Source organism: Physella acuta, unplaced genomic scaffold (genome assembly GCF_028476545.2).
Source record: "Physella acuta isolate Inbredline_101_S28 unplaced genomic scaffold, ASM2847654v3 ptg001149l, whole genome shotgun sequence".
NCBI lineage: Eukaryota > Metazoa > Mollusca > Gastropoda > Physidae > Physella > Physella acuta.
This window is the reverse complement of record NW_026732666.1, coordinates 104,734-118,946: the sequence shown is the minus strand read 5'-3', so window position 1 is coordinate 118,946 and position 14,213 is coordinate 104,734. Positions and strand designations below refer to the sequence as shown.

The 14,213-nt window shown below is 36.4% G+C and overlaps 2 protein-coding genes across 2 annotated transcripts; both read right to left on the bottom strand.

The window, feature by feature from the left end:
* Positions 1–245: 245 nt before the first annotated feature.
* Positions 246–2,449, bottom strand: LOC131956423 (uncharacterized). The gene is made up of 2 exons (XM_059320858.1): positions 2,414–2,449; positions 246–1,272 (listed from the first exon to the last, which is right to left on the bottom strand). The coding sequence occupies exon 2, from the start codon at positions 1,236–1,238 to the stop codon at positions 246–248; it is 993 nt and encodes a 330-aa protein (XP_059176841.1). The 5' UTR covers positions 1,239–1,272; positions 2,414–2,449.
* Positions 2,450–11,746: 9,297 nt separating this feature from the next.
* On the bottom strand, positions 11,747–13,945 carry LOC131956422 (uncharacterized). Its single transcript, XM_059320857.1, has 2 exons — positions 13,910–13,945; positions 11,747–12,773 (listed from the first exon to the last, which is right to left on the bottom strand). The coding sequence occupies exon 2, from the start codon at positions 12,737–12,739 to the stop codon at positions 11,747–11,749; it is 993 nt and encodes a 330-aa protein (XP_059176840.1). The 5' UTR covers positions 12,740–12,773; positions 13,910–13,945.
* Positions 13,946–14,213: the final 268 nt, after the last annotated feature.

The window sequence follows — 14,213 nt, the reverse complement described above, 5'->3', positions numbered from 1 at the left end:
TTTGTAGGAAGATGACTTAATTCGACAATATGTGCTTATACGGGTGTTAAAGCTTGTGGGTAATGATTAATTATAATTAAAATGTTGTTGGTCTTCCCCCAAGTTAATTATTATTAATTAAAGTTCCTGTTTCACACTTGGCGGTCCTTGGGAAAGATAACATACAACTGTTTCCGTGACCTCATTACATTTTAAAGTTTGCTTTTTATTTATCGTATAATATGAATATAAAGACAGTATATTAACTAGGCATGTTGTAAATACGATGGAGCGATAGCAATTAACGGTGTGACGATTGGACGTAGAAGCATTAGCCATATGAGGCCGTTGTTTATGGCGTAATAGGCTACGTAAGGAAGTGCGTTGTAATCATAGGCCATAGAGAAAATAGCTTGAGGAACCACGAGAAAAAAGAAGAGCAATGCAAGGGAAAGAATTTTGTTTTTTTCATTGTTGATAACTAGTGGTGGTGTTGTGATGTGAGGGTTGGGATTTAGTTCTAAAACGACATTGTTAAATTGATAGTTATTAAGTGGGGTCATCTCTGGTTGCTTGTTGTAACCGTCAATAACCGGTGCACCTTGCGTGTTCCATTGTGATGACTGGTTAGAAAAGACCTGGTTTTGCTGTGGGGTCAGCTCTATCTGCTGTTGTGGAACGTGATCCTTCTTTATGCACGACACACAGATAGCTGTGACAAGGGCTATGACCGCTGGTACAATGGTGGACACAGTATACACAGCTTGTAAGTCTATCCCTACCATATAAATTGGTAGTATAAGCACAAGACCCAGATTCCACGGGACGCAACTGATGGCCAACCCCCTCAGTATATCTGTTTTAGTTTTCGTTCTTTGATTGTTTGATCTACAGCGGTGAATATACTCAGCTGATAAAACAACGAGCCCAGTCCCATGTACAAAGTTGATGAGATGTGTTTGGTAAACATCAGATGTGATCCATAATCTATAAGTTAACTCCTCTTTTGCGAAATCTTGAAACACATCCCTTGTTGATATCACCAATGAAAAAAGAGCCAGGAAAATGTCACCTATGGACAACGAGACCAGTAAGAGATATTTAGCGCTGTAGATAAAATGTTTCTGGCTCCAAATTCTGAAGATCAGCGCCCCGTTGCACAGTACAATGAGGATGATGAAAATGATGTAAAGAGCTTTTGTGGTTTTTAATAAAGCATCGGAGTCTAAGTCTTCGTTATTCATTACATGTACATCCATTGCTTGATGTTTCGTTTCTTTCTGTGTTGAAGAACTAAAATAGAATTTAAAAAATATGTTTTGCATTAATATGAATAGTTTTGAATGCATTTTTTTCCTATGTTATTTTTTAGTCCTTATTTTAAAATTAATTATTTTTGAGAAGAAATTGCTTTCTTATTTGCTTAGTACAAAACTATTTAAATGAGCTTTATGTGCAACCCATTTAGACCTTTAAGAGGACCAATAATTCATGGAAGAGGTTTGAAGATTTGCCTCTCTTTACCAATACACTGTAGTTCTTTTTGTCTATACAATGGCAATAGTGTGTTAGTTACTGAAATAAAATCACTTCTGTATTAGATCTGTTTTTTTAATAAAACAGTTAATGGACTATCCCCCTGTCTCTCCCCACCCCTCCCGTAGGTCTGTCGGTATGGTAGTTCCTACACTGAAGGATAAAGAAGCTATTTGAACTATGGTGGAATGAAGTTCGACACTAGTTTAATTTATCACCTAGAGCGATGGAATATATTTACAAATAAAGACACGGATCTAGTTCTATAGATCAAAGTACACACCCCACCCCACCACCGTCCCCCCCCCCCCGAAAATTTCAAGTGCCCGCCGCCCCTCAGGGAGAAAAAAGTCTGGAAGAAACAATGACAACAAAAGCACAAAGCACAATTGTGATGCACAAATTCTTATGTAAATAAATCTTTTCGAACTCTTGATTTGCAACCCCCCCCCCCCCCCCCCGCGCCCTCAAACTTTCGATTTGTCTTTCCATCCAATTTGGCGCCCTCTAAGGTCAGCACCCGGGGACATAATTCCCCCCCCCCTTGCTACGCTTCTGACATGTGTTGATAAACGTCCTTTGTAAAATTAAATTTTATAACTATTTAAATTACAGTTTTTTGGTTGTTGTTCGTTTTGTTTGTAGGCAAAATATTATTCTTTTTTTTTCTTTACGCCAATCGCTAACAAAAAGAGCTAACTTATTAAAATCGATTACTGAATAAATTATAAAATGTATTTTGATTATTAAGCATATTTTTTAAGTTGAATTATTTGTTGCTTTATTTAAAATATATATATGTATATATATATATATATATATATATATATATATATATATATATATATATATATATATATATATATATATATATATTAACTTTAGGAAAAAACAATACCTGTAATCAAATCTTTATGGGAACAATTTTCTCAAGTTGATGAAGATTTTGAATGTAAATGTTTCCAGTGATTCTCCCTCTCTGTCTTTAGTTTCTATCACTTGAGAAGTATTATCACACTACGGGAAACGAGTGCACATTCAAGGTGAAAAACCTGTCGCGGGTTCTTTCGTTGAGACTGCTTAGGAATGAGGTCAGGCTCAATTTAAAAGGTTAGCAATCTGGGTCGAGAAATCGCCATTGGTTAACTTACAGGTCCAATCGTAGTTTTGGAAACAAAACTGGGGAAATATTTGGTATCTAAAAATAGATTCCGACCTATTTCTCAATCTCGAGGCTTGTGACTCACTCAGGGCAGTTTTATCTTGATTTAAATATTAAATATGGCCTATAGACGTCATCTGCGCTGTGTAATGTAATGGTCTACGTGGTAAAAATAGATTGTTACTGAAATGTAGGCCCTACGTTGGTATTGTAAACAAATATTAAATGACCAAATGGATCATGATTTTTCTGCGCACCAAATCTATCTACACGTTACCTCATGTTTGCGTTGTAAAAATATATTGTTAGTGATAGGTTTTATTATCAACAAGTATTAAATGACCAAGTGGATCATGAATGTTCTGCCCACAACATGTATCTACACGTTAGCTCATGTAGGGTAGAGCCATTGGGATTATAACGTGAGACATGACGACCAAATGCTCGTCCTGTGTAAAACATTAGCTGAAGTCAGAGTATTAGTTGTGAACTGTCATTATTGCATGTAGCTACACTTATGATATACAAAGCGGACAGAAGTGAAGCAATCCGGTCAAACATAACTAGATATTAATGTTAAAGACACATTAAGAGTAATCAGCATTTTAAGCAGTACTTTACACAACCTATAGTATTTCAAAATATAGAAAACATAAAACACAGATGTACAGACAATACGAATGTTTCTTGCATTTAGGTTAAAGTAATTTAACAGCACTGTCGTGTTTATTTTTTGTATCTATTATGCTGTTGGAAACATAAACATCACAATGTATCTAATTAATTTACGCTGAAATATATTTAACATTCCGATTCCCGATCCCTGTGTGACGTATACGACATGGTTGAATGACTATAAAATAACAAATACGATAAAGCGAATCCGGGTCATGCCTTTAGTGCGGGTCACTGTCGAAGTTAAAAAATGTAAACTCACCGGTAGATAATTTTGACGGTACACTGTTTTTGTTTAGGGATACCTGATATACATGTTTTTTGATAAATAAGTGACATTTTGATGACTACATTTTAAAAAAAAATTCGGTATTAATACCTTTTAGGGAAAAAAAAAGTCAACGAAAAAACAACAACACATAAACAAAATTACAGAAGAAAAGTTCACAAATGTGTATTTTCATGGACTTTGTTAATACTAGTATACATTAAATATTTAGTAAAGCAACGCCCAGTTTATAATCTTTCAACATAACTATGTGGTAGGTTTAAACTAGGGTGTAGTCGATACTGGTGTAATACCTACACTCCCCGTTTCTTCACACCTTCCCCGCCCCCAAACCCCATGACCCATATTAAAGGCAAAATACCCTTTAATGATTTGGTCGCCCCAACCCACCCCCCCCCCCTCCAGCCAAAAGGGGTTTCTCCACATGAACCTTCATTCCATTAAATTTTAATGGTTGTTTTTTTATTTGTAATAACCCGCATTAATTTATTTATTCATGCATTTTGATTAACCACACTACAAATATTGTTTTCCTTTTGACTATTTCTGGTGATTTCTGTAACTTCTTTGTAATTACTTTACAAAATTGTACATATTGTAAACAAATGTTAAACGAGCACATTGACTCCAATGTGTACAATTGTAAAAACTTTTGTTTTTTTTTCCTGTTAAATTGTTATATATTATATAAATAGTGTTGATGCTATTTTAATTGGTTTATTATTGGAAATAGAAGTATTTAATAAAATAAATAAATAAAATGTTAAGAAAAAGAAAAAAAGATAAAAAGCATCTTATGAGGTAAAAGTGATTTTGTCCGTATTCTGGTCATTCAAATATTTAGCCCTTGTGTTTGAAAGCTCATGCATACTAAGTTCTCGTTTGGGAACACAAGTCCAGATTGTAATTTAAGTTTATGTTAAACTGTAAACAAATAAGGTTCTATAACTGTAGTTATGTTTAATACACTTATATATCTGAATACACTTATATATCTGAATAAATAACATAAGAACTTAAATGCATTTTTTATTTCGCAGGAGGTGGTATAGTGATGCTGATAAAACGAAAATTCAGGTGAATGTATTTAAGAAGCTGTGCTAAAATGAATTGAAAAACATGTTAATGTTCTTTATTTAAAAACAAACAATTTAGGTAAAAACGAAAAACGAAATGTTCATTTACTAATTTACAAAAGCTAATGTGTTGGTATTTGATATAAATTGCACATCATGCAATGATTAGATTGCTGGTCTGTTCTTGTGTTTTTTTTTAATTTTATATATATATATATATATATATATATATATATATATATATATATATATATATATATATATATATATATATATATATATATATATATATATATATATATGTGTATATATATATATATATATATATATATATATATATATATATATATATATATATATATATATATATATAAGTAGTTTTTGTGACTTTTTTTTACAATCGGTATAGACGCCCTCCCCCATCCCCCTATCCCAGTAGGGCTTATAAATTGGTAGCGCGAGTCTGTAGTGCTTTAGTCTAGGTAAATTATTTATTTTTTACTAGGGCTATTGTAGCTCAGTGGTTAAAGTTTTGTTTTTGATTGGCCCCTTTGGAACCATATGTGTCTAGTTTGTTTAGAGCAGGGATTGTTCAAACACCCAGTCAGGTTGGCGGAGAGACAGGCCTCAGTGAGCCTCAAGTGTTACTGGACAAAGCACGGTGTGTGGCGCAGAATCTGGCGTGTAAGGCAGACCAGTGGCTCAGCAATGTGGATTACAACCTCGTGTGTGCTAGGCTGGACAACGCAGATGGGCGTGGCACGGATCTGGTGTGTATGGCAGACCGGTGAAGAGAACGGTGGCAGTCGACCTACCTACGAAAGGCCTGTGGCGTCAAACCCTTGATTCTTGACCCACAAAGAGAGCGAACTGGACACCCGCCCACACACAAGTGTCGAGGCAGACGCACGTTCATCGATTGCGTGCACAATCCGAGAGCCAGTGGTGCAAGACGGTTGCGTCATCTCTAGACCAACTAAGCGGACACCTTACCGGTGGTCTTAGGCTGAGGCCAGATACACGGTGTGTTGTGTAGTGGTGTATTTAGTAGCAGGCTGGTCTAGACGCCCCCCCCCCTCCACCAGCAGAGCCTATATATATATATATATATATATATATATATATATATATATATATATATATATATATATATATATATATATATATTTATATATATATATATATATTATATTTATAGTAAAGAAAATATTAAAGTCACACAAAGATATATCCACAACCTTAAGCGCATGATGCCACCCTATCAACAACGTTCTTTCTTCTTACATATCAACTACACCCTGTGAATACAAGTACCCATTTATTGCCTGCATCTGTTTAACTTTTACTTCTCCAGCCTTTAAACCCTACCTCACCACAAGTCTGTGACGTATTTGTGTGACGCAGCAACCAGCGCCGTGACGATGGGCCGTAGTAGAGTCAGCCACATCAAGTCGTCTGTCACAATGACGCGCGTCATGGTCTGATGGGCGTCACCAGGATTCAGACTTTGGGCGTGTAGCAGGAAATAGCCGGCCCGGGGGGTCACAACACAGCAGTAGAGTAGCGTCAATGAGAGCAGGGTATGGGTTTCTGTGTAATGAGGGTCTGTCCTGCTGGAGGGGGTTATGTCATGGTTGGCTGGACAAGCCGCTGGACACACTTCATGACAACACAGTCTGATGTTTAGATTGATCGATAGGTCTGGTGTGGTTTCCAGTTTTTCTCTATAGCTCGAACTTATTTTATTTCGTTTGTCTTGTTTATCTTTGAACATATACAACACATTATTCGTTTGTTTGGTTGTATCGTCTGTTTTTACACATATGACGTAGAGTATTGATAACAGAGCCAAGCAAGCCGGTGCTAGAGTTGATAAAACCAGCTGGGCTCTCATCAGATCCGGGGTGTAGCCAAAGTTGTACATGTAGCAGGTAGCTGTGGGGACGGTGATTGGCAGCACTAGGACTAGCCCGACACCCCAGGGCAGGCAACTCACAACGACCCCTTTAACAACCGACGTAAGAGTTGTCGTTACTTGATGACGTCGCCAGATTACCTCGGCTGATAACATGATTAAACCAATGCCGTAGATGGCGTTGGCCAGGTAATTTCTGTACACTGTTGCAGGTAACATAAAACTACAGGTAGATTCACCAGGCAGGTACTCACGGAACGTTGTGTATCGGACAGCGACTAGAGTGGCCACGCCCAACAGGACGTCCCCACAAGACATGGAGACCAGAATCAGACATTTTGGTCTGTGCAGGTAGTGTGTCACTCGCGTGAGTTTTATAATTAAAAACACATTGGTGATTACAATCAATCCTGCAAAAATTGTCAGCATTATTTCAGCGAATTTTTGGTATACAATGAAATCTCCCCCATAACTCATGACTGTTGTACCAGCTATACAATCCACAAATGTTGAACGAATATGAAGTTGTTAAATGATCTGAGTTCTGCTGCTGGTCTCTTTTTTGTTGACGATCAAAAAGTCTTAAACTTCTGTTGATAATAAACAAGGCAGTTTATTAGAATATTGTTAAATTACTAAACATCATATTACATTATTTTCACTGATACTTACATAAGTAATACAAAATTACTATTTTTTATTATACTAGAGATCGACATGTAATGGTCACAGTTATGTTGATGGTCAGATGGTCACAGTTGTGTTGATGGTCAGATGGTCACAGTTGTGTTGATGGTCTAAGGTCACAGTTGTGTTGATGGTCTAAGGTCACAGTTATGTTGATGGTCAGATGGTCACAGTTATGTTGATGGTCAGATGGTCACAGTTATGTTGATGGTCAGGTGACACAGTTAAGTTGATGGTCAGAGGGTCACAGTTATGTTGATGGTCAGTTGGTCACAGTTGTGTTGATGGTCAGTTGGTCACAGTTATGTTGATGGTCAGTTGGTCTCAGTTGTATTGATGGTCAGTTGGTCACAGTTATGTTGATGGTCAGTTGGTCACAGTTATGTTGATGGTCAGTTGGTCACAGTTATGTTGCTGGTCAGATGGCACAGTTAAGTTGATGGTCAGATGGTCACAGTTAAGTTGATAATCAGATGGTCACAGTTATGTTGATGGTCAGTTGGTCACAGTTATGTTGCTGGTCAGATGGCACAGTTAAGTTGATGGTCAGATGGTCACAGTTATGTTGATGGTCAGTTGGTCACAGTTATGTTGCTGGTCAGATGGCACAGTTAAGTTGATGGTCAGATGGTCACAGTTAAGTTGATGGTCAGATGGTCACAGTTATGTTGCTGGTCAGATGACACAGTTAAGTTGATGGTCAGATGGTCACAGTTATGTTGATGGTCAGTTGGTCACAGTTATGTTGCTGGTCAGATGGCACAGTTAAGTTGCTGGTCAGATGACACAGTTATGTTGATGGTCAGTTGGTCACAGTTATGTTGCTGGTCAGATGGCACAGTTAAGTTGCTGGTCAGATGACACAGTTATGTTGATGGTCAGATGACACAGTTATTTTGATGGTCAGATGACACAGTTATGAAGCTCTGCTCATGCAGCTTTGGAAAAGTAAATCCGGGTGTTAGAGCGCTGTAGTGTTAGCCCGAAGGTCTCAAGTTCGGGTCTCTGTCGGACTCAAGACTGTTTGAAAGGGGACATAACTTACTTTAGCTTTAAATCCAGCTAAGGTGGGAATGTGTGTCAAAAACGGGAGACACTTGATGTTTTAATCTGCCAGTTTAAGTGAACTGATTTGCATTGTATAGATCCTTGCCTTTTAGTTTTTAAAATCACAAATTTCTCTAGCTGCTAATTTGTTGTGACCAGTTTCGTATTACAAACTATTATGTTACGTTTGTAATGTTCGGAGATTTTTGTGAACCTCTCTTTATATATATATATATATATATATATATATATATGTATATATATATATATATATATATATATATATATATATATATATATATATATATATATATATATATATATATATATATATATATATATATATACGTTAGGTAGTGAGGTAAGACCCTAAGTAAGCGAGCAAGGAGCAAGAAGTCAACCGAACTAACTTTCCTTATGTATGAGAAAATCTGCTGATCTTCATGGAGCTAATAACTTCAATTAAACAGTTTTCATAACTGAAATTCACTACGATTTTTAGAAAATATACTCATAGATGTTAGTTTTAGAGACTATAAACCGTCAATGTAAAAATGTCTTACCTTACACAGAACACGGAATGTGACTGCAGCAGATCAAATAATCTTTACATATTGAACCGGTTTGTCTTTGTGCGGCTGAGGAAAGATGGCTCTTAATGTCCTTTTTTACGAGGTGTTAATGCACGCTCTCATCATTGATGCTGCTGGCTATTAGAGAAAGATTTGTGTATTTCATGGACTATGTCTTTGGCTGTACAGTGTACATGTATTGTAAAGTAGAAGTACACACCAATGTAAAGGGGAAAATATATGTCATTCTAATAGGGAACAAACGAGTTGTTCTATATTTGTTGTTTTTATATCTAACCGCCAAACTGACCACTTTTTGCATCTTATCACAAACCTGACCACTTCTTTATTTTATCACAATATCGATCCCTTTTTGCTTCAACCATTAAAAACTTTGCTGTCCCTGCTGTCTCTAAGCCTACTAAGGATCAATAATTATAATGGTTATTTTACGTTTGTAGACGCTTGCAATCTTTGTCAAATCTGTTTCTAATCACAATCACAATCCTAAACACGAGCCATGGTAATATTTATATTAACGTAGACTTAATACTGTTAGCATTTCGTTTTTTTCTTATTGCCAAGCATTAAAATGTTACACATGGTTACCTTGAAACCCAGGACTTCAGACATTTAATGTACAAGCGATGCAAATTTTAAATCACGAAAACCTCTTGTTTTGGTTTTCTAGCCTCATGTGTACCTGGTTTAATCAGCTATTTAATTGTATGACGTTTTTCTACGTATAAGCTTCACTCATTTGTATCAATTATTTAATTATGATTCACAATCAAGAATTGGACGTCTATTAATGCAAATGTAAATGAGACCTGAATCTTTTTCTTAATGGTTGCTTCCGCTGGTTGAAATAATATGTGTTCGGGTAATAGAAATTTTAATTCTCAAATAACTTGTTTTCTACTCCATTGTTTTTATTGCCGCGGATGGACAACCTGTAATTTCCTGTTTAAAGAGTGAGAGCAAGAGAGGTGGAGAAAGAGGGAGAGTGTTAGGGATAGGGAGAGAAGAGAGACGGGATGAGGATAATGGAGAGGTAGAGATGCCGTATTATAGTTTTTTCAAACGTGGGAATGGCCATGCCGTAGCCAAGCTACAGCTGCAGCCTATACCAAATGTTGTTACCGTCGTGAAGATGATTGAAATGATTGTAACACAGTGATGTCTGTAAAGCGTGTCTGTGTTTCTTTCAGACATTTTTCTCTGTAGTTGAGCGACGATGCCTGTAAAAAAAGCTATACGCCTCATACGTGACACAATTTATGCGGAAGAAGTACATAAAAGGAAACAATTACAGCTAAAACATTGTTGTAAGCAGAAACATTGTAAGGGTAGTATAATGCAGGGTGACACCAAAATGTAAAATCGTTGGAAGGAGTGACGCAACTCCTGTCTATGATATACATACTATAGTCTATACTATAGTATATAGCCTATAGTCCCAAAACACATTTGTGTTGTATTTTTTAAACTAGTTGTTATATCTAAAGGTTAAAAAAATAATTAAAAATCTATTGCTGAGTTTATTAATAGCACAACGCCATCGTTGACCTAGATACCATGCCACTTGTGGCGTTACTAGAACACCCGGATATAACTATCACCTGTAAACAATATAGGTCCGCTACACAAAAGGTCGTTAATATTAAATGAGGCGTTGGGAAATTTGGAAAGGTGTTATTTCGATGTCATCAAATTAATTATTTGGAAACGGTTGAAATAAAATTATGTTCCGGCCGATCTAACTCGCGTTCTGTGTGGAGGCTTAAATTAAATACTTTGGAAAATTAAGTAAACAAACCTGGACATTATAAACCATTTTGAACGCCGTTTAGTAGCCCACAGCCGACCGTAATCAATTTTTTATAGTAACAAATTTAATTATCTTGCATTTGTGACTTGATAAATATTTTTGTAAAATAAATTCTGAAGCCGCGGTTGGATTAACTTCATTACAAAAAACATTTACATTTTGAAATTGCAAGGGATTGTGGGCCCATTTCCAACGCTATAAAGAAGCAAAAGTCGTCTTAATATCTAGCGGCCTCTCGTGTGATTATTTTTTGATTTGTTTTCAAAAGAATTTTGCCGACTACAGCGTGTTTGATAGCGTGCCCCCCCCCCCCCTCGCATTGCGGGGTCTGGCGGCACTGTAGTTCCGCCCCTGATAGAAGCACATCGGCTCTTTGTTGTCGATTTTAAGTTCCTTTCTCAGAACTCCCACCACTCCCCGCTCTTAGCCTTACAAGAGGCGAATCGATAAATAAAAAAGTATATTTATTTTATCTTACATACACTTGCAAATATTAGCATTGTACCTCCTAAAAGCAGGCAGCTAAAGCTAATATAATTGATCCAATCAAATTTAGTGAATTTATTGTATTGCTTTGAACAGTCAGCGTAAAAAGTAGCCACGTTCTCTGTATGTGTTGTGACACGTTAAAACTTGAGGCTGTGTTTTTTATTCTCCTAATTTTAATATTTAGTTTACAAAGTTTGGTTAAATACACAGGGGATGGGGCACAGAAACAGTGTGATCAAATATTTTGTAGGAAGATGACTTAATTCGACAATATGTGCTTATACGGGTGTTAAAGCTTGTGGGTAATGATTAATTATAATTAAAATGTTGTTGGTCTTCCCCCAAGTTAATTATTATTAATTAAAGTTCCTGTTTCACACTTGGCGGTCCTTGGGAAAGATAACATACAACTGTTTCCGTGACCTCATTACATTTTAAAGTTTGCTTTTTATTTATCGTATAATATGAATATAAAGACAGTATATTAACTAGGCATGTTGTAAATACGATGGAGCGATAGCAATTAACGGTGTGACGATTGGACGTAGAAGCATTAGCCATATGAGGCCGTTGTTTATGGCGTAATAGGCTACGTAAGGAAGTGCGTTGTAATCATAGGCCATAGAGAAAATAGCTTGAGGAACCACGAGAAAAAAGAAGAGCAATGCAAGGGAAAGAATTTTGTTTTTTTCATTGTTGATAACTAGTGGTGGTGTTGTGATGTGAGGGTTGGGATTTAGTTCTAAAACGACATTGTTAAATTGATAGTTATTAAGTGGGGTCATCTCTGGTTGCTTGTTGTAACCGTCAATAACCGGTGCACCTTGCGTGTTCCATTGTGATGACTGGTTAGAAAAGACCTGGTTTTGCTGTGGGGTCAGCTCTATCTGCTGTTGTGGAACGTGATCCTTCTTTATGCACGACACACAGATAGCTGTGACAAGGGCTATGACCGCTGGTACAATGGTGGACACAGTATACACAGCTTGTAAGTCTATCCCTACCATATAAATTGGTAGTATAAGCACAAGACCCAGATTCCACGGGACGCAACTGATGGCCAACCCCCTCAGTATATCTGTTTTAGTTTTCGTTCTTTGATTGTTTGATCTACAGCGGTGAATATACTCAGCTGATAAAACAACGAGCCCAGTCCCATGTACAAAGTTGATGAGATGTGTTTGGTAAACATCAGATGTGATCCATAATCTATAAGTTAACTCCTCTTTTGCGAAATCTTGAAACACATCCCTTGTTGATATCACCAATGAAAAAAGAGCCAGGAAAATGTCACCTATGGACAACGAGACCAGTAAGAGATATTTAGCGCTGTAGATAAAATGTTTCTGGCTCCAAATTCTGAAGATCAGCGCCCCGTTGCACAGTACAATGAGGATGATGAAAATGATGTAAAGAGCTTTTGTGGTTTTTAATAAAGCATCGGAGTCTAAGTCTTCGTTATTCATTACATGTACATCCATTGCTTGATGTTTCGTTTCTTTCTGTGTTGAAGAACTAAAATAGAATTTAAAAAATATGTTTTGCATTAATATGAATAGTTTTGAATGCATTTTTTTCCTATGTTATTTTTTAGTCCTTATTTTAAAATTAATTATTTTTGAGAAGAAATTGCTTTCTTATTTGCTTAGTACAAAACTATTTAAATGAGCTTTATGTGCAACCCATTTAGACCTTTAAGAGGACCAATAATTCATGGAAGAGGTTTGAAGATTTGCCTCTCTTTACCAATACACTGTAGTTCTTTTTGTCTATACAATGGCAATAGTGTGTTAGTTACTGAAATAAAATCACTTCTGTATTAGATCTGTTTTTTTAATAAAACAGTTAATGGACTATCCCCCTGTCTCTCCCCACCCCTCCCGTAGGTCTGTCGGTATGGTAGTTCCTACACTGAAGGATAAAGAAGCTATTTGAACTATGGTGGAATGAAGTTCGACACTAGTTTAATTTATCACCTAGAGCGATGGAATATATTTACAAATAAAGACACGGATCTAGTTCTATAGATCAAAGTACACACCCCACCCCACCACCGTCCCCCCCCCCCGAAAATTTCAAGTGCCCGCCGCCCCTCAGGGAGAAAAAAGTCTGGAAGAAACAATGACAACAAAAGCACAAAGCACAATTGTGATGCACAAATTCTTATGTAAATAAATCTTTTCGAACTCTTGATTTGCAACCCCCCCCCCCCCCCCCCCCGCGCCCTCAAACTTTCGATTTGTCTTTCCATCCAATTTGGCGCCCTCTAAGGTCAGCACCCGGGGACATAATTCCCCCCCCCCTTGCTACGCTTCTGACATGTGTTGATAAACGTCCTTTGTAAAATTAAATTTTATAACTATTTAAATTACAGTTTTTTGGTTGTTGTTCGTTTTGTTTGTAGGCAAAATATTATTCTTTTTTTTTCTTTACGCCAATCGCTAACAAAAAGAGCTAACTTATTAAAATCGATTACTGAATAAATTATAAAATGTATTTTGATTATTAAGCATATTTTTTAAGTTGAATTATTTGTTGCTTTATTTAAAATATATATATGTATATATATATATATATATATATATATATATATATATATATATATATATATATATATATATATATATATTAACTTTAGGAAAAAACAATACCTGTAATCAAATCTTTATGGGAACAATTTTCTCAAGTTGATGAAGATTTTGAATGTAAATGTTTCCAGTGATTCTCCCTCTCTGTCTTTAGTTTCTATCACTTGAGAAGTATTATCACACTACGGGAAACGAGTGCACATTCAAGGTGAAAAACCTGTCGCGGGTTCTTTCGTTGAGACTGCTTAGGAATGAGGTCAGGCTCAATTTAAAAGGTTAGCAATCTGGGTCGAGAAATCGCCATTGGTTAACTTACAGGTCCAATCGTAGTTTTGGAAACAAAACTGGGGAAATATTTGGTATCTAA

What these genes read in the sequence shown, in the direction of transcription:
- LOC131956422 (XM_059320857.1), bottom strand. Translation starts at nt 12,739, where the DNA reads ATGGATGTACATGTAATGAATAACGAAGACTTAGACTCCGATGCTTTA.
- LOC131956423 (XM_059320858.1), bottom strand. Translation starts at nt 1,238, where the DNA reads ATGGATGTACATGTAATGAATAACGAAGACTTAGACTCCGATGCTTTA.